This window comes from Staurois parvus, unplaced genomic scaffold, assembly GCF_062004578.1.
Source record: "Staurois parvus isolate SC_StPar_1 unplaced genomic scaffold, SC_StPar_1.0 ptg000780l, whole genome shotgun sequence".
Classification (NCBI taxonomy): Eukaryota; Metazoa; Chordata; class Amphibia; order Anura; family Ranidae; genus Staurois; species Staurois parvus.
Window position 1 is genome coordinate 255,952 of NW_028318576.1, and position 24,712 is coordinate 280,663.

At 39.1% G+C, this 24,712-nt stretch overlaps 1 protein-coding gene across 9 annotated transcripts in view; it reads right to left on the bottom strand.

Moving 5' to 3' along the window:
- UTRN (utrophin) overlaps nucleotides 1-24,712 on the bottom strand; it is a 943,118-nt gene that overhangs the window by 36,579 nt on the left and 881,827 nt on the right. For 6 of the 9 annotated variants that reach the window (XM_089654601.1, XM_089654598.1, XM_089654602.1 and 3 more), the window contains 5 exons: nucleotides 19,457-19,568; nucleotides 11,400-11,536; nucleotides 9,170-9,208; nucleotides 8,706-8,771; nucleotides 3,199-3,264 (listed from right to left, as the gene is read on the bottom strand). In XM_089654601.1, coding sequence (XP_089510727.1) covers nucleotides 3,199-3,264; nucleotides 8,706-8,771; nucleotides 9,170-9,208; nucleotides 11,400-11,536; nucleotides 19,457-19,568 — 420 coding nt within the window. Of the gene's footprint in view, nucleotides 1-3,198; nucleotides 3,265-8,705; nucleotides 8,772-9,169; nucleotides 9,209-11,395; nucleotides 11,537-19,456; nucleotides 19,569-24,712 lie in introns of those variants that run through there. The other 3 variants (XM_089654599.1, XM_089654604.1, XM_089654603.1) reach the window with 2 other exon arrangements.

A 24,712-nucleotide genomic window follows, 5' to 3' on the forward strand; every position in this document is an offset into this window, starting at 1 on the left:
TGCAATTCCATTGCACAAAGCAGGTACGTATAACGTGTTTATTATTTTAATTAAAAAAAACAAAGCTTTGATAATATTTTAATAAATTTGTAGAACCCATAATTTTTTTTAGTATTAAGGGCTCATTCACACTATCACACTATGCTGAAATGGCATTTGTTGACGCATAATAAAGTGCATTGGTGCAATGCAATGCAATTCATTTTGAATGGTACCATAACACACACTGTAGATGTACAATGCCAAAAATGCTACATGCACCTTTTTTACTCCCCCTTCATGACCAGGCCATTTTTTGCTGTTTTGCACTGAGCTATTTCAACCGCTAATTGCGCGGTCGTGCAATGCTGTACCCAAAGGAAATTTACAGCCCTTTTTTCCACTCAAATAGAGCTTTCTTTTGGTGGTATTTGATCACCTCTGTTGTTAAAAATTCTCAATACGGTATTTTTTATTTTGTTTTTTTTAAATTATTTAAAAAAAATACTTTTATCAGAATAGTACAATGTTACGTAAGGTATTTTTTTTTTTTTTACACTTTGCTTTGCAGGAGAAATAAAGATCATTTCCCCTGCAATGCAAAGCTTGCTGTCATGAACCTAACTCATTCATGAATTGTCAGATAAAAGATAGTGATCTGTGATTAGCTGGAGCTGGTCACATGGTACAGGGTGTCGTGATTGGCCTCAATCACAGCTCACTAGGAAGAGAAGCACAGCTGTTATGAATCAGATTGATTCATAACAGCTTTGCTAAGATTGTGACCAAGTGACAGCGATCACATGATCACCGGGTCCCGTTCACCGGGATTTTCATTCTGCTGTGTCCGCCGGAAACAGTAGTCACAGGTGGGGAGTGCTACACGCCCACTCAGGTGTTGGCACAGCCAGAGTGATGTAGCCGTACGTTGCTTTACCTGTAGCTGCCGCACGTACGTTGTATACTGCGGAGAAGCAGTTTAGGCAACTCAATAAAATAAATATTAACACATTGCAAGTTAACATGCAGCAAACACATGTGTGTCAACACAGAGCAATAGTGAGAATGGGCCCCCAGACATGGGATATTCCTCCACGTGGAAGAGCTTCTGTTCAGACTTAGGATAAAAACATTTATCCACATTTATAAAGTGGCATATACAAATAAAGAACTCCAGGAAACAGCTAAATATAAAACTGAAATAAAGGTACATGTGACCTTTTTACCTATCCAAGTATCTATTATTTTATAGAACCAGCCTTATGCGTAACACAGCTGTGTCACACATTATAGTCAAGAAGATCACTTATTATTTCCTAGTTCAACTTTACAGTTCCTTTAGGTTACCAATTGAGTCATTGGATGTAATGAATGATGTTAACTAGTTATTAAACCCAAAACCAAAAATGTAATATACTGCAGCTTACCAATCATTAGATGTGGTGGCTGCATTCAATTTCTTTTTTAGGCTTTTTTCCCCTCTGCTTTCACCTGGTGATCTGGCCAGTTACCATCTCTGGTATTAGAGTGCCTCAACTCTAGATGAATGCACACAGGGCATCTTTGGACAGCAGCATTGTTAGTATGGAGGGAGGGAAATGTTAGATATACTAGCGGATTTAGATACACTAAACAAACTGAAGCCAAACTGCAGCTAACAGTTGCAGCAACAGTTTTGTTCCTTTTGGGATAAAGGTTCTACATTAATAAATAAAACTGACTTTTGTCACTGTTAAATGGCTTGTCTCTACCTGCTACATCTTGAAAACAGCTTGTTCTGCTGAAAAACAACAGCCTACTGGACAGATCACCAGGTGACAACAAAGGAATGAAAGTCTAAAAAGAAAACTGAAGCAGCCAGCACATCTAAAAATTGGTAAGTTGCAAAATAAGAAATGTTTTCTTAAGGGTTTATTACTGCTTTAATTTTGCAATAATTAGTTGGGAAGTTGAGCAGTGATAATGGAAGCTGCAAAGCTGAAGCAGGAAAAAGCAGAATTTATGTAAGTGTGCAAGGTGCCTGTGAATAATAAGAATGAATTAAATTGACACATCTTATGGCAGGTAACACAGCTCACATATGTATTTCAACTATGTATTTAGCTGCTTGCCTGAAGTAAAGATTCTAGGCCATAACACATCATGTTCTGCACTTGCTGTCATACTGTCCTGTCTGAAGTATGCGTTCCATACTGATCTTTTTGCTCTCGCATGGTTTCCATATGAACATCAATGAACATAGTTGCTTGAAGTACTGATTCTTTCCAACACATTCAAAGAGTAAGGTCAGTTGTGCAAAATGAACATACTGTGCCTTGAAAAAGTATTCATACCCCTTGACATTTTCCACATTTTATCATGTTACAACCAAAAACGTAAATGTATTTTTTGGGGATTGTATGTGGTAGACCAACACAAAGTGGCACATAATTGCGAAGTGGAAGGAAAATGATAAATGGTTTCCATGCAGTGAAGAAGTCCCTGCACTTCTTTGGAAGTCGCAGCCCGCACAGGAACTGAGGTTCTCAGTACAGTTGCGATTTCCAGTGCAGGTGGAGTGCCATTAGAATTAATGTGTGGGTGGTACGGCTGCAGGTATTTGTGCGGGTCCCGCAGCGGCACCACCCGCACAGATGTGAACCAAGCCTAAGGGCCGGTTCATACCAGACTACAAGAACATAGTCCAAGTTCCAGTGCCAATCTTGTGTGTTCCCCTACAGTGCAAATTTGCAGCCCAGTGATTTGAATGGGCTGCAAATTACACCGGAATGCACAAAAAGTAGTGCATGCGCTACTTTTGAAAAACCCCTGCACCACAACACATGGTACTGTGATACCATGTAATCTGGTGCCTGCAAATGTACTGCGACTGCGATTGTGATCTGCGCTTGGGGTTCCATTAACAATGTATTGATAGTTACAAAGGCATTGCATTTTAAACATGGTACAGAACAGGCCTTTCCCATGCCACATTTTGGTGTGACCAAGGCCCTAAAGATTTTTCATCCCCAGGGATCAGATGTAAGGAAAGTGTAATTATTGTGTTCTTAATTTAATTTCTGTTTATTTAGTTAAAATTTTTAACACATTTAGTGTTAATAAGCTGCATCCAGCTTTATTATCTTATTGTATTCAGATTTCATAATTAGTGTATGAAACTTAAAATGTTTTTTTTAATGGCTTATTACATTATTCTGCAACCTAACAGATATTACTCACATGCTTCCAGTGGCCGAGCTGCTGTCCGTGAACAAAGATCCATTAGTTCTTTCCATTTGTGCCAGCCTAAAAAAGAGGCAAGAAAAAAAGAATACTTACTATAGTAGATTATTATGATTGTTTTATAGAAGGGAAAAACCTACTGTGCTTTAACACAAACAGACAGCCCACCCTAACACAAACATAACAGAGAACAATCCAAAGTATTACAGATCTGGCTATAACCCCTTGCTGCACTTGCAGACTGTACAGGGACAAGAAAAGTCATGTGATAGCTACAGTACATACAGTACATAACAATGATTTAATTCCTTAACATCTCATTTTTTTTTTGATAGCTGAGTAGAAAACAGAGTCAAAGTGAAAAAGTACCCTGGTAGCCAATTAGGTAAAAAAAGAATTGCCCTTTGCTGACAACTGACCTGAGTATGGCTAGCAGAAACATTGCAAGGATTAGAAAATACCTGGGGCACCCTCAATTAAGGTACTGAGCGACACAGTGCACAGTTAGTATGATCAGAATGTTGGCATTCTTCAGTAGACCCTGAAGTAAGGCTCCACACTAAAGCCATAGGCATCCTTTCACATGTGTGGTATGATCATGTTCAGTTTTTCACACCAACCGGATCGGAAACTCTATATAAACCTATGGGCAGGTGTATTTAAACAGACATGTGTTTGTTTACTTCCGCTTAACTCTGAGGCTGTCCAGGTTGGAGGAAAAAACTGAAAACGTTTTGCAACCTTTTCTTTTTTCCAGACCTAAAACGTGACAGATCAGAAAGTTTGATATAAATAGATACAAGTTCACTTTTATCTGGCTGCCCTTAGACCCAACATGGGTCCGTAAAGTTCCGAATAGCTGAGGATGTCACAATAGTAATATTCATCCCATTTATCTCTGATTCAGCAGGGGTCCTGTACACTGATCCCCTGCTGAACAGACCGGTTGGCTCCTGTGTGAAAGGAGGCATAGTATGCACATCCCACATACAACTGTGTCACATAGCATAGACACTACAAGACACTACAAGAAAAAATGAAAGCACTAGTCAGTGAGACATAAAGGTATGTGCAAATTTTAAGGTTCAGAATTAGGCAGTTTTTAACTAAGCCAGTAAAAAAAATAAAATAGCAACCCTATGACCAAGTGCAGTAACAAGACTGTTCATACCTGCAGCATGAATAGTCTCTATATAGTATTTAGTGTGTAATAGAAGTGTTAGCTTGTGTAATATTGTTTCATATTATTTCAGTTAGATAAAGGTACATATAATAACACAATCCTATACAGTTTACTTAATTTACAGCTTATTCAGCCCTTTGTTCTTTATATGTCATTTTAAGATGATACGGGTATTTTTTTTCAACCATTAAATTAGCATTCTGTACACACCTATATTTGATCTTAGGAGCATTACAAACCAATAAATATTTAATTCAGTGCAACCAGTGACTGCATTGCCTTTTGCAAGCAAGACCAGAGCTCGGCCAGTGCTGCATTAAAGCAGTTATAAAGTTAAAACTTTTTTTTCTTAAATTAACAAACATGGCGTACTTACCTGCTCTGTGCACTGTTATTGCACAGAGTTGCCCCAAACCTCCTCTTCTGTGGTCCCCCGCAGGCACTCTGGGCTCCTCCTCTTCTCTGAAGCCACTTCCTATGGTGACACACGTGTGGGCTTGCTCCTGAACTGAGCTGTGTGTTTCTAAAAACACACAGCCTGGCTCAACCCTGCCCCTCCACAATTTTTGATTGACAGAAGCAGGAGAGGCAGCTGCTGCAAGTCTTTTTTTTACCTTAATGCATAGAATGCATTAAGGTAAAAAAAAACAAATTGACTTTAGCACCACTTTAAAATAAGTTTGGATAGGTGTAAATCTCTTAAATTAAGCTACATACACCAGTCCACAAGTATTTTCCCAGTTTACAAGTAACCCAATTTTATGGTTACTTTATCTAATTTAAGGCACAGACTCATGACAAAAATGGATGCTTAAATTAGTAAAATAGTGACTCCAAGTCATACAATTTTCATTCAAAGGGGCAAAAAACATAAAAGACTTGAAAGTGTTTTACAGTCAGATGCTTACAGACATGAAAGCAGATCTGCACCTTTAATTTTATTATTCCAGAACTGATGCTTTTCTGAGGCACTGGATGCCAATTATGTTTGAAGGAAGAGTCTTTGCTTTGAAGTAAACTTCAAGAATTTTTCGTTGATGAAAGACAAACAAATAAACTTCCTTTTTAATAAATATGTAAATAAGTGTTCCGTTTCAGCTTTGTGAAACGCATCAGCATTACCAGGCTGTGCACCCTTCTCCTATCCATTTCTCCTACTCACAATGGATAGGAGATGACAATGTCAGAGCTACACAAATAATAAATGTATAAGCATGTTTTACATCAAAGACTTTTTTGCTAATTTGCACATCTCAAACAAAATACAGGCTTTAGTAGAAAACTTTATACAGGTTATCTACTTATATTAGCAAGTGAAGGAGCTTAGAAAAGTTGTTGGCACAGCACATGACCTTTACAATATGTAAATAGCAATGGCATGGAATAACCCATGTTTAAGAATTAGCCAAGCTTCTGCATATATGTGTTCCTATGTAAACACTTTACTGTGCTGAGAGCACATCCCTAGCACAGTAACTTGTGGGTACCAGAAAGTTCCTGAGGTATACTTGTGATTGGGAGCTTTCTGATCACATGACCGCTGTGACTGCCAATCATAGATGTCATATGACTGTAATGCCCGCCTCCACCTCCCATCATTTACTGCCTGTTAAAAGGCTGGGAGGTGGCGGTGGCAAGGAATTACTATGTTACTATGTTAGCTATGAATAAATTCCAAAATAAAATGTGTGACTTGTGTGTCAGGATAATATGCAATATAATAAATATCCAACAAAGTGCTTCATAATTCATCTGAAATAAACTGTGAATACACAAAAACAATCCAGTTTTTCAATATGTCCACTGAAAGTCAAAAAATAAATTCCACTTAAATGACCATGTCCACTCCAAACAATCCATGATGAACTTCACTCAAAACTGTGTCCACTTTGGTGCACCAGTGTGCAAACAAGCTCCTTATCAGATATTATTGACCTCTTTTGCATGAGGTCTATAATGCCTAAAGGTAATGAGGATGTCACTGAATCAGCAGACTGTGGTTTTGGTACCGGTTCCATAGAAGCTCACACTGATCTCAGCCATAGATAAGCTTGAAGTGCGAACAAATGGGCTACATAGTGTAATACTGTTAAAACCACATTATTTACTCACAAATCACATGAAAAATCAAAGCGTGTAAAATCCCTCTACTCCATCTGGTGGGCCTGATCATGTCAGAGCTAAGGTACATTGGTGATGGAGCACTGAAGTGGACACTGTTTTGAGTGAAGTTCATCATGGATTGTTTTGAGCGGACACAATTTTTTTTCTTTAATTCTTTATTTAGGAAAATGTGTAGGGTTGTAAAGAGCATACACTGAAACTATACACAGGTGAAAAATGGTTTAGTGTCACAATATGATATGTACAGCATTTGCACATTAAGAAAGGGTGAAAACATTTTTTTCAAAGGCAGCGTATGGACATTAAGTATAGACTAAGGTTACATACCTAGCTGTGCATAAGGACTGCACGGCCAACTTTTTTCCCCTGTATGTTCATAAAAGATGGGCATGGGAGGAAAGTAAAGGGTAAATGGGAAGTCTGATAATGGATAAGTATCTATAGTTGAGATAAGTAGCGAGGTTCCCATTATGAAGCTAAGGGGATGGGGGATAAGATATAAAATGGGTATAAAGAAAGGAGAAGGAAGCAATGGGGGAGTGTAAGAGAAGGGAAAATGAACTAATGGGGGGTGGGTGAGTGCAATAAGATAAAAGGGGACCTTTCCTTCAGAGGTTCCAACAGAAGCCATCAATCTGCTCCAGCTTAAAAGGTTTTACAATACCTTTCTCTGAGCCTCTGAGAATATCAATGTCGTCCGGTAGAACCAGGGTTTCTTATAAATTTACTGTTTATTTTGTGAGGAAAGAACCAGGTCTTCCATATTGCTGATATCCTCCACCTTACAGAGCCCCTGGAGTTTTGGGGGGTGGGGGGTTAGGGCCCTTCTATTTTAAAGGAATACAGGCTTTAGCTGCATGCAGGAGGTGCCGCAGTATGGAGTTCTGAATACAGGCTTTAGCTGCATGCAGGAGGTGCCGCAGTATGGAGTTCTTGAATGTTTTAATAGGATTTGAGACATGGTGTACCAAGAAGACTGCTGGACAATCAGGTAGCGTAAAAAATCTGTAATTTTTTGGGAAATCTCCATGACCTTGCTTCAGAAGGCTCTCAACAATGGACGCCAACAAATGTGAGTACAATCTGAGAGTTGCTTATGAAGTATTGTAGACGTTCTGTACCACCTGGATAGTATCTTGAAATTAAGTTTCCTGGTGTTGTGTGCAGTTAGAGGGGCTAGATATAGGATCTTTTATGATTGTTGTGAGAAAAAGGAAATGTTTAAGTCTTGTTCCCTTTGGGTTAAGAAGGAGGGTTTGTAATCCTCTTGAGGTGCAGTGAGAAAGCAAGACAGAGTAAATAATGGAGAGGGAGTGCCTACTGGCATCCTATTCGGAACAAGACACAAACTTCTACGTGGAACTGCGTCATGGACTTTCACTGGGCATGCTGAAAAAGTGGATTGTTTTTGTGTACTCACAGTTTATCACAGATGATTCATGAAGCACTTTGTTGGATATTTATTTGATTGCATATTATTCTGACAGACAAGTCACATGCTTTATTTGGGAATTTATTCATAGTTTACATATTTAAAGGAATTTTATTTATCTTGTATTCAGATAGCGCAGAGCGCAGCTTTCCTTTTGCTAGTTATACATTCTACTTTATGGGATTGCAGAGTCTTTACATTTTGAATGTAATAACCTATGCTATCCAATCAGCATTCAGATTTCAGATGTTTACAATTCATGGTCTAATGAAGGCTGATCTCTTTTTTGTTGATATGTGTTGGTGTGTATCTTCAATATTTGCCTTGTTTTACTAAATAAGCAGACAAGGCTTTCATTAGAAGCAGTAATAAGAGTAGCACTAATACAAACATGGTGAATTAAATGAAAATTTAGGGGTTGATTTACTAAAACTGGAGAGTGCAAAGTTTTTCTGTCAGAGCTTAATTTAACAAGCTAGAAGTTAGAAGATGATTGGCTACCATGCACTCTCCAGTTTTAGTACATCAATCCCTTAGTGTTCTCTTTGTAATCTGAAAACACACTTCACAAAGTGAACAGTCTTTATTCCTTTAGTAAATCACCCCACTGACTATGGCTAAAGAAAAAATTATAACTAATGCCGAAACTGACAATCACCAAATTCACAATGTAAAAGGTATAAACTTACGAGAACATGAATGTTCAAATTGTGTTTTTACTTTATAAGCATATCCTCCAAATAAGACGTATGCATGGCTACGTACCTGCTGGCATATTGCTCTATTCTGGAATGTGTATCATCATCAAATAGTTCTGGAGATTGCAATGGACTAAAAATGAATTGAAAGAAGAAAGTTATAAAAAAAAAAAAAACAACAAAAACTCCTAAGAGCTATTGTACGCAGGTGCTTATTGTGTACTCATTTGCATTCAATTTTCTTTACAGCAGGTTGGACAGCCCTGGGATAGTGATGCATGGGGGCTGGAGTCAGTGCCAAACTTAAACTACTGACTTGCATTTAGATCAGACTCCTGTATCATATTTGCTGAGTTCATTCAGTTTTACCTGGCCTTTAGGAAATTGGGCAGACTGCAAATGGGACATGGGTAAATTATACACTTAGCCCCTGTATACACAGGCCCAAATACAGAGTGTGATTGTTAAAACACTATACCCAAATAAATTATCTATTGGACTTGAGTACTTTAAAATAGACATTATACTCACTCAAACTGGTCAGGCCACATGCTGATGAGTGTAATAGGGCTGTAAGGGAATAAGGAGGAGAGCAAGAGAGAGACACTTTAATGCCATGTAAGCGACAGCAGAAAAACCACAAAGCCCATCCTTTCTTTCCCCTCAAGAGGCAAAAAAAGGTTCAGAAAACCAAAGCTCCTAAGTAAGATTCCTGGAGGGCTGCTATTAAAATATTCACAGCTATGCAGCACATGTGCTTAATTCTTACATTCTCCAGCAGTTCCATATAAGAACACTGTTATAAGTCTTTCGCTTAATAAACGATTGCGCACCAGGAATTGCAGTGAGGTTCAATGGAGCTTGAAGCTAGGTTAGAAGAATCCAATTGTGCCAGAAAATAATAGCAGCACAGAACAATATAGAAAACAAGAAGCACATCCACAGAAATGACCCTGAATAAAATATACTGTAGATAATTGAAATACAGTGAAGCTGCTGGCATTTAATAGAAAGAGGATTCCCTCATAGCCCATTTCATAATGTACTGCAGACTGAATGTTTATTGTTAAAACTTAGCTGCTGTATATGCTCAAAATCAGATAAATTATAAAATTTAACATTTTATTTTACAACAAAAAATACTGTATCTAAATATCAAAAATGTTAAACTATAAGTATAAAAGTTTAGTAACAATGTAAAATCCAACCATGTGCTTTTTTTGCACCCTCTACCCACAGAACAAAACGATTTGGATAGCAAAGTTGTAATAGTTGTAGTACAGGTAAAACAACAGTACTGAAAAAGATTAATCTTCACTTGCAAACTGCTAATAAAAATGAACTGTCCAACTGAAATCTGTGAAGATCAGTGCTGGTTTTAGTTTCTCATCCTTAAAAAAAGTGCCATGGCTATGGTAATTGTCAGTGTAGACCTACCAGATGATTAAGATAAATCTAAACATTAAGACAATATTCATACACAGGATTGCACCCATTGGCTCCTAAATGGGAATCTGTCATGAGAGAAGTATGGGGACTGCCATTGCTCTTTCTGAAAATTCTAGGTGCCTGGCTGTGCCTGATATCCTTCTGTTTCAATCAGAGGCACAGGATAAGCATACTGTAAATAAGTAACAGAACTACTTATCTCTATTTTTGTTCCAGATTACTGAAGCAGCCAGCAAGGATGTCGAGGCAACAGAATGACAGTCAGAAAATATATGTTTTCAAAATGAGGATTAGTTCAGAACTGGCAGTCTCCATTATTCTCTAATAACAGAGTCATGAGTGTATCTCAGTGTATTTTGTATTGCTTGAAAAAACCACTCACTGAAAAAGTATCTGAACGTATGCAGTACTTAGCATAAGCAGGAAAAGCAAAGGTTACAAAGGTCCTAAAATGTCATTAAATGGTTATTGACAGTTTTAAAATGTTTTTGTTCATAATTAAAGTGATTCTAAATCCTGCTAATGCAGCAGCCACTAAATGGCAAGGAGCTTCCCTAGTGGAGGTGATGTGTTTCTTTCCCCTTTCCCCTGCAGCATGGCTCGGGCATATGGTCTACTGTGAAGGAAATCCCTGGTTACAATAGATCTTGTTGTAGGCAGGGGTAAGTAGGCAGGGGTAAGCCGGAGAAGTTCACGTCCTATGACATCCCCTTAGCTTTTTCAGGCCCTCCCCCCAAGCCAGCAAAACACAGTTGTCAGTCAAGCATATGATCCACTCACCAACATATTTGGGCAGATCAGGTCCTTGACTAACAGTTCCAATCCACTTTGCATAGCTTCCAGTGGCCTGAAAAAGCTGAGGCGACGTCACAGGACATGAATCACTCCAGCTTACGCCTACCTCCAACTCGGGTTGTTATTACCAGGAATTTCCTTCACAGTAGTCTGTGCGTAGACATGGCTTACTTACATTGAAGGATGGGAGTATGTGCAGTGTGGTAACAATGGTGCAGGGGCTCTGTCAGCCTGCCACCACACTATTGGTGCTTGTAGACTGCACCAGTAACTTCTTTATAAATAAAGCTTTTAAAACTAAGCAAAGGGCACAGACATGTTTTTTTTTAGTTTGGTAACACTTTAATGTGAATCCATTTTTTTTAATCTACGTTGCAAACTGGAAAGGGCTGGTAGCTCTGACTTTTTTTTTACAGTATAGGTTCTTGATGTCACCTTCAAATAAAGGGGGCATGAGGTGGCAATGAGGATTACATGCTTCCTAAAATAAAAAATAAACATGATGCAGCTGACTTACGTCTCCATGTTATCTCCTTCAAGCACAGTCTGGACTGGTAAGTAGCCTAATCTGGGATGCTTGTCAAAGTACTTTTTGGAACGAAACTTATTTTTCAGCACCTTCGTAAAGTCTCGAACATCTTCTCCCGATGTTGTCTGAGGGCAGTAAGAAAATGGAATAAGTACATCTATAGGAAACAGATGTAACTATTCAGTTACTCTGGCTTGCTGCCACTTTACTTTGTGTCAGTGGGGACCTCTTGGACTAGATAGGTTTGGAATACTGAGCAATTTAAATAATGAAATCTTGGCAGGAGTTGTCCTCAAGCCAACCAGATTGACAGTGTTCTGCTAAATCTGCATAATAATTAACACAGAAACTTGACTTCTGAATAAAAAGTATGAAATACTAAGATAGAGACAAACTTTGGCAGGAACCCAACCCCAAGGAAGAAGAGCTAGCACAGATAAATACATTGGTGTTTGCACAGAATCAAAGTAAAATGTGCTAAATAGACTTTGGATAACAAAAAGCATACATTATACATAGATAATGTTACAGTATATGCCACAATAACACTTTTTAATAGCACAAATAGATTTTTTTCTGTATTTGTCACAGGCCTTAAAGTGACACTGTCATTACATGGTCCAAAGTAAGCAAAGTCCATGCTGTAAAAGAAGAGCATGTATACAGTTAGCAAGTATGCAGTTACCTTTCTTGATACTGTCAACTGTACTAATGAACATCAAGAGCATATCAAACCATTTATAGCCATGAGTGTGGCAATTTGAGAAAACACCCTATTTCAGTTCCAGCAAATGCCTTAGCAATGTCCATTAAGAATGCTCTTTTGGGTTAGGGAGGTGGTCTCACTGGAAAATGGAATGGCAACTAGCAGGACCTAGCTTTGAAATTAGAGAAAGTAAATTAGAAGAAGCAACGTTTCTTGCTAACATGTTTATAACAGGTAACTTGGGTTATCTGCTCTTAAAATGGAGTATAGGTTTATTTTAATATTAATGTTCCAAAGATAATATCATCTTAGTTATGTGTGTATTTATAGAGAGCATACAATATTAGTCAATAGACTAGAAATATTAACACATCAACAGTAATTACAAGCTAAGCAAACTGTTCCTCTATAGGGCAAGAATCAAACTTAACCTCAGCAGATTTAAAATAAGATGAAAAATTCTGTAAATTCTATTGATATTAAAAAGTTCTATCCTAGCCTTAAGAACTGTTTAGTCATAGATAAAACCTCTTTAACTTAGAGACAAATAATCTTTTCCACTTAGAAGCCCTAAATGCTTTTTCCAAACTGCTAAAATGATGAAATAATTCGTTTACGGCTTGTTTTGCCTTAGAGCAAGAATTCTCTGAGTACATACTTTCTCTTTAGCCTTTTCAAAGTCAAAACATGTTCTCAAATGGAAGTGATGCTTCTGAGTGTTAAGTGAGAACTCTTTTAGAAAAATGTATGGGTCCAAAAGATCTTCAAAATATGAGGGTTCAAAATATACTGTGCAAGTCACAAGAATTATCCAACAACTGTCTAACAAGCAGCAGCCTTATTTCTTATAATTTAGCAATCCTACTAAGAGCTTCCCTTATTCTTGGTCCATTAAACAACCAGGCAAACAGCTGAATACATTGATGATTATATATACAGTTGCAAGAAAAAGTATGTGAACCCCTTGGGATTACGTGGAGTTTTGCATGAATTGGGCATAAAATGTGCTCTGAACGTCATCTAAGTCACAACAATAGAAGAACACAGTCTGCTGAACATAATACTACACAAACATTAGATGTTGCCATGGTTTAATTGCACATAACATGTAAACATTCACAGTGCAGGGAGGAAAAAGTATGTGAACCTTTGGACTTAATAACTGGTTGACCCTCCTTTGGCAGCAATAACCTCAACCAAACGTTTCCTGTAGTTGCAGATCACACCTGCACAACGATCTGGAGTAATTTTGGACCACTCCTCTTCACAAAACTGTTTCAGTGTAGCAATATTCTTGGGATGTCTGGTGTGAATCTCTCTCTTAAGGTCATGCCACAGCATTTCAATCGGGTTGAGGTCAGGACTCTGACTGGGCCACTCCAGAAGGCGTATTCTGTGCTGTTGCAGCCATTGTTTTGTTGAATTACTTGTATGCTTTAGGTCATTGTCCTGTTGCATCACCCATCCACTGCGGAGCTTCAGTTGGCGGACAGATGGTCGTACGTTTTCCTGCAAAATGTCTTGATAAACTCTGAAATTCATTTTCCCATCAATGACAACAATCCATCCAGGCCCTGAGGCAGCAAAGCAGCCCCAAACCATGATGCTCCCTCCGCCATGTTTTACAGTGGGGATGAGGTTTTGATGTTGGTGTGCTGTGCCTTTTTTTCTCCACACATAGTGTTGTGTGTTCTTCCCAAACAACTCAATCTTGGTTTCATCTGTCCAAAGTATATTTTGCCAGTAGTGCTGTGGAACATCCAGGTGCTCTTTTGCAAACTTCAAACGTGCTGCAATATTCTTTTTGGACAGCAATGGCTTCCTCTGTGGTGTCCTCCCATGTACTCCATTCTTGTTTAATGTTTTCCTTATTGTAGATGTGTCAACAAAAATGTTAGCATGTGCCAGAGATATCTGTAGGTCTTTAGCTGACACTCTGGGATTCTTCTTTACCCCATGCAGCATTCTGCGCTGTGCTCTTGCAGTCATTTTTACAGGACGACCAAGCCTAGGGAGAGTAGCAACAGTGCTAAACTTTCTCCATTTGTAGACAGTCTGTCTTACCGTGGACACATGAACATCAAGGCCTTTGGAGATACTTTTGTAACCCTTTCCAGCTTCATGCAAGTCAACAATTCTTGATCGTAGGTCTTCTGAGAGCTCTTTTATGCGAGGCATGGTTCACATCAGACAGTGCTTCTTGAAACCAGTAAACCCAAAACAGGTGTGTGTTTTTTAAGGGCAGGACAGCTGTCAGCAACACATGCAATATCATCACACTGATTGGAGTCAAGTTTGGCTCACTCCTGGCTCCAATTAGCTCTGGGAGAAGTCATTAAGCTAGGGCCTCACATACTTTTTCCTCCCTGCACTGTGAATGTTTACATCTTATGTGCAATTAAACCATGGCAACATCTAATGTTTGTGTAGTATTATGTTCAGCAGACTGTGTTCTTCTATTGTTGTGACTTAGATGACGTTCAGAGCACATTTTATGCCCAATTCATGCAAAACTCCACGTAATCCCAAGGGGTTCACATACTTTTTCTTGCAACTGTATATATATATATATATATATATATATATATATATATATATATATATTGCAGCCTGAAATGAAGACAGACACAGTTTTGTTTTATTCAGCTGTAGTTGCAACGTATAACATCCAAGTTAAAGATATAACACCAACATGTCAGAAAAAAAAAATCAAAAACAGAATCACTGCATTGGAAAAAGGATCACCCACTTCCTAAAAATGACTTGTAAACTCAATCAGGTGTAGCTAATCACCTTCTCAATGGCACACAAAGCCATTTGACTTTCAACTGTGATCAGCTTTGGTCGTTTTGATTAACTCAGCATAAAAAGAGCTTTCCTGGAGCATTTCAGTCCCTGATTTTGCAACTGAAGTAATCAATCAACTTTGGGCAGCAGGCACAAGTCAACAGATGGATACGAAAAAATTTCAAAGGCTTTGTCAATCTCTAGCAGCACAGTGAATTTTATTATTAAGAGATGGAAGGTATTTGGTACGATCCAGACTCTCCCTGGAACAGATCTCCCTCCCAACTAGATGAAAGAGCCAGGAGGAAACTGGTCAGAGAGGCTACCAAGAGGCCTAAAGCAATTGCAGGAATTTATGACAAAGAGTGGTCATTGTGTGCATGTGACAGCAATACCACAAAATCTCCACAAACGCAGCTTGAATGGCATGGTTGCAGAAATAAAAAGCCACTCCTCAAGAAAGGCCACATGCAGTCATCACCGAGCTTTGCCAAGCACACCTTGAAGATTCTGAGGCCACATGGAAAAATGTGTTATGGTCGGCTAAGACTAAAATTGAATTATGTCAATGGGAAGGTTTACCTTTCAACATGACAATGACCCAAAGCACATGCCAAAAATGACCACACAGTGGTTGAAGGAGAGAAAGGTGAATGTCCTTGCATGGCCTAGTCAGAGCCCAGACTTAAACCCCATTGAAATCTGGGGAATAACTGCAGTCCAGAAACGGTCACCACCAAATTTAAAGTCCATCCATTCCAAAATCAAATGTTAAAAGCAAACAAAATCTTTCGAATGACAAACAAATGTTCTGAGAATTTTCATATGAATTTTCCTAAGACTTTTCCTTTCCTACTTTCATTTGAAATTCTATCCATCTATGGGCAGCTTAAGTCATAACATATGTGATTTGTCACAGCATGCAATTTTTGGAGCCACATGACTTATTTTTTTGCTCTCATTGGCTCAGATGTGATTGAGAAAGAGAGACACATTGTCACACAAAGTTCTTAGGTCTCATGTACACATATGCTTTTAACAGAGTTTAGAGCAGCAGTGTTTAGGGACAGTTAAATGTTCTTCTTCTGAATGCAGAATAATCGCGTTCACGAAAGGAACGTTTTGACCAAAACGCATAAATGCATGGGCGTTTATCTATCCAATGGAAAATACTGAACGAATAAAAGTCCAAGCACTAAATGCAGCTAAAAGCAGTACCGCGTTTACAGGCGTTTTTGCTGCGTTTAGCGTTTTTCTGCTGCCAGGAGAGTTTAACGACTAGGTGAGTTCATGTGTACATGAGGCCTTAGGGAAAGAACACATCTCTTCCACATCCCAGGCATGTGGACCAGAATGAGTTAATAAGCAAAAAATAATTGCCCAAGCTCACAAGTTTTTTGATTCCAGTAATTTCTCAGACTGGCACATAAGGAAACAGGAGGCCTGTTCCAGCCTACAGAGTTTACATCAAACTGGCCCTGAAAACTGAATGTACATAGGAAGTAGGAGTGGGTTGGTACAAATCTTTCTGATCACCCAAACATACTGTACATATCGCACTCACTGTGCACATGCACTATTTTCTTTTACTGAGACTAACTTTTGAAGATAGTAAGTTTGCTACCTGTAAAAGTCACATTTTCTAGCTTTCACAAAATTGTGCATAATGTCAATTGGAGTACATTGACAAACCAAAACTCCATTGTAAATGCTTGTTATGAAGAATTAGTCAAGTATTTAAAACGTCAGCAATGGTACAGAGATTGATAGACAATGAACAGTGCACATAAGCTTGGGCAGAGAGTACTAGAGAACAGGAATGCTGCATATACTGTACTCTACCAAAATTATAGTACATATCACATGGGTAAATGAACTAAAACATTGCCCATCACATAGATATGTCCGAGGCTCAGAAATTGTGCACAAGCATATGCAAGTAAGGTGCATGTATATTCATTATATATTATTATTATTATACAGTATTTATATAGCGCCAAAGGGTTTGCTCAGCGCTGTTCAGTAGCAAGGGGGACAGAACATGAGACAAGACAGAAACAATACAATACACGAGGGGTTCGAGGGCCCTGCTCTTTCGAGCTTACAATCTAGGAGGGATAGTGGTATATATCTTTGAAGGCTGATTTGCTAAATCTTGCAAATATGATTTTATACACATACAGTACATGAATGCAATCCGTTTATTTCACTTTTTTTCTATATTTTCATTTACCAAAAAATTACATAATTTACATATACATATATATATATATATACACATACAGTTGTGTTCAGGTTAGTGATGTCTGACTGCTATTATTTTGATCAACCACTGTTTTTGGTAGAAATGATATTTCTACATGGCAAATAAGCAGGTGTAGTAGAGTAAGAGAAATCCAACAGACCCAACAGTCATGACATGCATGGTGCTAATTCTGTGTAATTGAATCACTAATTGAAAGGGGCATGTTCAAAATAATAGCAGTGTGGAGTTCTATTAGTGAGCTCATTCATTCTTTGAAAAACTGGTGGCAATCATTGCCCTTATTTAAGGAAGGAAGGCAGCAAATGTTGTACATGCTGGTTACAGTGCATTTCTCTCTGAAATCTGAGGAAAATGGGTCGTTCCAGACATTGTTCAGAAGAACAGCGTACCTTGATTAAAACGTTGATTGGAGAGGTGAAAACATATAAAGAAGTGCAGAAAATGATAGGCTGCTCAGCTAAATTGATTGCAAATGCTTTAAAATGGCAACCAAAACCTGAAAGACGTGGAAGAAAGCGAAAATCTACCATTCGAATGGATAGAAGAATAGCCAAAATGGCAAGGACTCAGCCAACAATCAGCTCCAGGAAGATCAAAGAAGGTCTAAAGTTACCTGTGAGTAGACGCCTATGTGAAGCCAAGGTATCTGCAAGAAGCCCCCGCAAAGTCCCACTGTTGAAAAAAAGGCATGTGCTGAAGAGGTTACAATTTGCCAAATAGCATATTGACTGGCCTAAAGAGAAATGGCGCAACATGTTGTGGACTGATGAAATTAAGATTGTTCTTTTTGGGTCAGTTTGTCAGATAACCCCCAAACACTGACTTCAAGCCACAGTACACTGTGAAGACAGTGAAGCATGGTTGCGCAAGCATCATGATATGGGGATGTTTCTCATACTACGGTGTTGGGCCTATTTATCGCATACCAGGGATCATGGATCAGTTTGAATACATCAGAATACTTGAAGAGGTCATGCTGCCTTATGCTGAAGAGGAAATGCCCTTGAAATGGGTGTTCCAACAAGATAAAGACCCCAAACACACCAGTAAACCTGCAACATCTTGGTTCCAGACCAACAAGATTGACGTTATGGAGTGGCCAGCCCAATCCCCGGATCTTAATCCAATAGAAAACTTGTGGGGTGACATCAAAAATGCAGTTTCTGAGGCAAAACCAAGAAATAGAGAAGAACTGTGGAATGTAGTCCAATCATCCTGGGCTGGAATACCTGTTCACAGGTGCCAGAAGTTGGTTGACTCCATGCAACACAGATGTACAGCAGTTCTCAGAAACAGTGCTTATACAACTAAATATTAATTAAGTGATTCAAAGGAAAGCAAAATCTTCAAACATTTTTCAGTTTATATAGTGAATGTTTGAGTTTGTAAAGAAGAATACAAACACTGCTATTTTTTTGAACAGTATAAGCTATTAGAAGGATTTTGAGCTTTATTCACTTTTTTCAACACACTGCTATTATTTTGAACACAACTGTATATATATATATATATATATATATATATATATATATATATATATTTCCCTTCCTGACCAATTTGCTCATTATCTGATGCACTAGTCAGTATTGCCTTTAAAAGCCTAACACATCAAAGAAAAATAGCAACAAATTATCTAGCATAAAAGTATATGAGTATAACACTCATTCAAATTTATTTTGCAAATCATCAACATTATGTACATCTACCAGTAGTGATGGCAAAGGGAATCTGAATAGTGTTTTCCTGATGGATTATTGCACACGGCCATACATTAGTTGTACATTTTGAAAAATCTCCCCATTTGCGTGCTTGTCAATATGGAAGTTTCAATTGTTACATGCGCATAGCCGCATACAACATATTTTGCAATATACAGTAATTTAATGAACTAAAGTACTCTGCAGCTGTGGTTCAGCAATAGATTGATTTAATTCTGTACAGTTTCACACACCTGTGTACAAGAGCTCTTAGTGGGCTGGTGTGTACACATGTATGCTTTTGAATATTTTCATTTGTTCATGAGTATGGGAAAGAAATCTTTAGAAATCCCCAAAGATCACTGTGTTGGCAACTGAGACTGCTCTAAATGAGATCCATTATGGAAAATGGTTTGGCTCAATCAAAGTGTTATCCAGAACTCTTAGGCTGTGATCTTTCATTGAATATACAGTACTTTAGCATTTTTCTAAGTGTATAAGATATATAAGATAATATCAGACAAACCATTCACATAAATAACTCAAAGTAACATGGTTTTTACAAAGGCAACTTTGAAATGATACTCACTGGTATGCAGTATTCCACCATGGGGTGATGTAACTTATGTCCCTTTGCTGTCCTTCCCGAAAAGAAACAACTCTGACAAACATCATAGTTGAAATGTTTCAAACTACGATACCTAAAATAAGAGCATAAAATTATATATTTATATAAAGACTCATTACTCATTACTTTGTAAAATGAGAATATATGTAGAGGATTGTAAATCCTTTAACACCATCGTGTAAATCCTTTCACATCAAAGTCGATTTTGAAATTGTGCGACTTACAGTGAAGTCGCACGATTTCAAAATCAGGTGACCTGCCAATTTCATTGCAATTTGCAAGACATCTTACACAGATGTCTATGCAAATCGCAACAAAAGTAGTACATGTACTGCTTTAGAAGTCGGTGCAGCTCCGACCAAGTCAGAAATCGCACTCTAATAGTGGACAATAGGGTGCGACTTAGCATACGATTTACAAGTCGCAGGGCATGCAAATCGAAAGCCAAGTCGCACCTGATGTGACCGGGGGCTTAATCAGTGAAATGAACCCCTTTTTGGTCTGCCTACATAAAAAAACTGCAATGCTAAAAACCTTATCAAACTATAGGTGACCAGAGCTTTTTATAGCTTAGATACTTAGACCAAGTTTATCAGAGTTGGCATGCATCAGTTAACTTGACAATAACTTTAGGACTAATATTTCTGGTTTACAGCAGGTTTGAGAACTAGGAACCCACACAGTTGCACATTCCATGTTCTCTGGTAAAAGGTTAATTAATGTTCTCGCAGCAAGGAGTATTTTACATTTGGACTTCTAGTCAGATTGCAGCCATGAAGGGGTTTTAATGTAACTTGTGTGCTAAAATCTCATTTATTTAACAACTTTAAAACAAGTATTTGAATAGTGATGTTTTTTCAGGTTAACTGCAAAGTCACAGTGTAGACTTAGAGATAATTACAAGCAACTATCGGCATTCTCTAGCACTTAATCAGTCGTAGGCACCTTATCCTTTAATTGCAATATGAATTTAGTGTCGAATGATGAGAGCAATGTTAATAACTCTGCCACGTAACTACTAAGCGCTTGAGTGCCCATAAGATCCGAGCGAAAGATAAGGTAAGATTTTTAACAGTTTAAAAAAAAAAGGAAAAGCAGATAACGTGCAGTAAATATCGCTCAGCCTATTTTAATGCTGTTCTTTTTACTTCAGAAATATCTTAAATGTAATTAGATATCTCAACTTTATTACTTTGCAGCTAAAATGGCTGATTTTAATACTGCGATCTAAGCTCCAAGAATAGGTACACAGTAAAAAACATGCCTTTTTTGTAGCTCCCTAAAAATCCAATTAGTTTCTTGTGTCTGCTTTTATTTTATTTTATGATACACACCAGAACAAGCTGTAATAACATCTCCTTAGATATTTTCTAGAAAAAAAAAAACATTTGTGTGCTAAAAGTGAGTGAAAACCCTTACCTTGTAAAAAAACCCATTCAGTTTAAAAATAGAAATGAAAGGCAACACATTTGTGTATAGGTATAAAAACATTATAAACATGTGTTTCCCTTTTTTTATAAGTGATCACATTCCCTCTGTTCTTAGCTGCAAAAGAGCTAGTGGAGGACAAACAGTGGCACACTGATCTTCCCAGAGACAGACTGAGCAAGAGGAACATCCAAGGGCATGTCTGATTATTGAAGGAAAGCAGACTGAATTCTCAGCACAGCTAGAAAACTGACCACGCTGTGCTCTCATGTCTAGTGTGGAAAATTTTTTATAGGAAAGCAGAGGGACTTGCAGGAACACCAGGGACTTAACACAAAGAAAGCAATACAAACAGAACAGGGCACTTTTTCATACAAGTACATGGTACAGCAGGCACATATCAGGAATATGAAATGTTGGGTTTACATATTCTTTAATGTATAAACATCATCAACTTTTAGCAAACCACAACATAACTATGCAACAGTGTCATCAAAGCTTTATCAATCTAATTATTGGCATCTTTTAAAGGTATTAGAAAAATTGCTATGTATTAATCAAATACATTCCCAGTTCATTGAGAAATATTCTATCTGCTCTTTACCTCCGCTACTCTCCCCCCCATAGCAATATGAAGGACTGTCCCCAATACAGTCCCCTTGTAAGTCACAAAGTTTTCTATATGCCACATCCCTATAATATAGATAGCAGTAGTCACATTCAATTGGGCTTATCAAAGCATCTGCTTCTGTCAAGCTAAATACGTCTATTACCAGAAATACTATGACCTTTATAAATGTTAACCTTCTTTGTCATATGTTATATTGCCAAAGACAAAGATAATTTGAGTAAAGTTTTTTTTTGTTACTCACCGTAAAATCCCTTTCTCGGAGTTCATTGACAAACATAGCCTCTTCTTATTCCCGACCATAGGGTTTATAGTGCCACTTACAGGAGTAGGACAGTAGGCAGAAAAGAAATAAGGCACTGCCTATGGGCAGTCCTGGCTGGTATAAACTTCCTCTCTGCTATGGGCAAACCAGTTTGCGGGAAAGCAGCACCCACAAAAACAATCAAGAGGGGAGGTCGCTGTTTTCTTCTCTTTCGTTCATTGATGGACACAGCCTCTTCTTGTTTCCAACTATAGGGATGTCTCAAAACAGTACCAGAACACAGAGGGGTGGGTAACAAGAGTTAAAAAACAGCCAACGTGCTCCCAAACAGGTAAACAGGAAAGTATCACCAAAAAGGAAACTGCAAGGGGAACAGAACCACTCAAACAGTAAACTGTAAATCCTTATGGCCTAAGGAAGCATCTGAAGATGCCCAAAAGTCCACCTTGTAAACCTTAGTAAAAGTAAGTACAGATGACAGGTAGCATCCTTACAAACTTGACAAACTGACACCTGGTGTCAGAATGCCCAGGAGGCACTAATCTCCCTGGTAGAAGGTGCTGTAACAGGGAAGGGAGGAAGTCGACTATTGATGTAGTAAGCCTGAACCACCGTCTGTTTGATCCACTTAAAGATGGTGGCAGAGGAGGCTACTGGACACTTTCTTGGCCCGTCCATGACCATAAATACAGAATCTGATCTATTGCTGTAGCAGAAAGAATTGCCAGGGCCACATCCATCAAATGCAATGTAACTTCTATTGAATGCAAAGCATGTGGCCACAGGGAAGGCAGGACAATGTCCTCATTCAAATGAGAATTAGACACCAACTTTGGAAGGAAAAAGGACATGGATGAAGAACCATCTTATCCTTATGTAAGACCAAATAAGGAGACCTACCGGATATGGCCACCAGCGCGTGGACCTGGTAGCCACTAAAAAGGTGACTTTCTGAGACAGCGTAAGCAAGGAGAGATCCCTAATGTTCTCAAATAGAGAATTCTGAAGGACTGAAAGGACCAAGATCAAGTCCCACGGTGGATAAGAAGGACATACCGGAGGATGCACATGCTGAACCCCTTGAATAAAGGTACAAATCAAGGAGTGAGTGGCCAAGGGAAACTAAAAATTGCAAGGGCCCTTGATAAAACTTAGGGCTAGCTTTTGCTCCACTTCCCGCTGAAGAAAGGCCAAAGTCCATGCCACTGAGTAAGATCGAGGATTGACTCCCACTGCCTTGCGCCATGAAATGTAGGCCTTCCAAGTGCTATGGTAGATCCTCCTAGACGTAGATTTTTGCACCTTCAGCATGGTAGGGATCACCAACCCTAAAACTCCAGGCTTTCAATAGCCAAGCCATCAAAGCCAGTGACAAAAAAGCAGGGTGGAAGATCGGCCCTTCAGACAGCAGGTCTTCCCTGGGAAGCAGTTGCCAAGGGAACGGCAAATTGGGGCCACAATGACCGGAATCCCTTCAACCTCTATCCAGTGCAAAAGGCGGGAGTAGAAGCTTGAAAGGAGGGAATGCATGAATAAGATGATACCAGCTTCACAGCACCACCAAGGTGTTTGTCAAGTTCATCACGGGATCTCTTGCCCTTGCCATAAGCCTTGATACTGTCCTCTTGAAAAGAGATGCCAGAAGGTGCACATCCAGAGTGCCCCACCATTGATAGATCTGATGAAGCACATCCAGGTGCAGAGACAACTCTACTTGATCCTGCATCTGTCAGCTGAGATAGTCCGCTCGCCAATTTTTCACCTCTGGAATGTGTACGGCAGGCGGAGCCGGTTCCGGCCATTGGAGAATGCATGTGCCCTCCAGCGCCTCTGCAGCACTCTTCGTCCCTCCTAGGTGAATAACATAGGCCACCACTGTGAAACTGTGCAACTGGATCCTGACCGGTCCTGATTTGAGGTCCAGAATCGGGCAAACTTTTCCTTCCTTTTTGGGTACCATAAACAGGTTCAAGAAAAACCCTGAAACCGTTCTGAAGCCAGAACCAGAGCAATCACCCCCTGGGAAAGAAGGTCCTGCACCGCCCCATAAAGAGCCTGCAGGTGAGGTGGGGGAAGATGAAGATTGGAAGGAAAGACCTGCTCTGGGAGACAGGAAAGAAATGTAATTTTGTACCCAGAGAAAATGAGAATGTGTACCCATTTGGCAGAAAAGTGAGGTCCACAGGGCCGCAAAGCAATGAAGAGGAATCCCCACCCAGGAGATGGGTGCGGCAAGCCTTCACTTCCAAAGAGGATTTGTCCCTAGACTTGGTGGACTTGTTAGTATAGGGCCACTTGGTACCTTGGAGGGGAACTTAAAAGGTTTGCTGCCTTTGTCTGAGGATGCAAGGGGACAAAAAAGCTTCTTGTGAGCAGAAAATGAAGGACAGCATTTTCAACTAGGTTCCTTCCCCTTCATGGACTGTGGAAAAAAGGTACTTTTCCCCTCAGTGAGATTTTCAATGATGTCATCGAGGGTGGCTCAGAAGAAATGTTCACGTTGGAAGGGAAAATCCTTTTGAAGGTCTGGTCCACAGACCTACACTTGAGCAAAAGCACCCAGCAAAGTCCCACCGCTGAAACAGAGCCCTTAGAAAGTAATGGGGCCACATCAAAGAACACGTCACATACGCACTTTAGAGCTCACACCCTCCAAAACATTAGTGAGCCACCACCATGATTCACAGTGGGGATGGTATTCTATAGGCATAGTATGCTATAGGCCTTGTTGACCCCTCTCCAAACGTAGCGTTAATGGTTGTGACCATAAAGCTCTATTTTGGTCTCATCATTCCAGATTACAGTTTGCCAGAAGCTGTGAGGTGTGTCAAGGTCTTGTTGCGCATATTGTAACTTGGCTTTTTGGTGGCATTGGTGCAGTAAAAGCTTCTTTCTG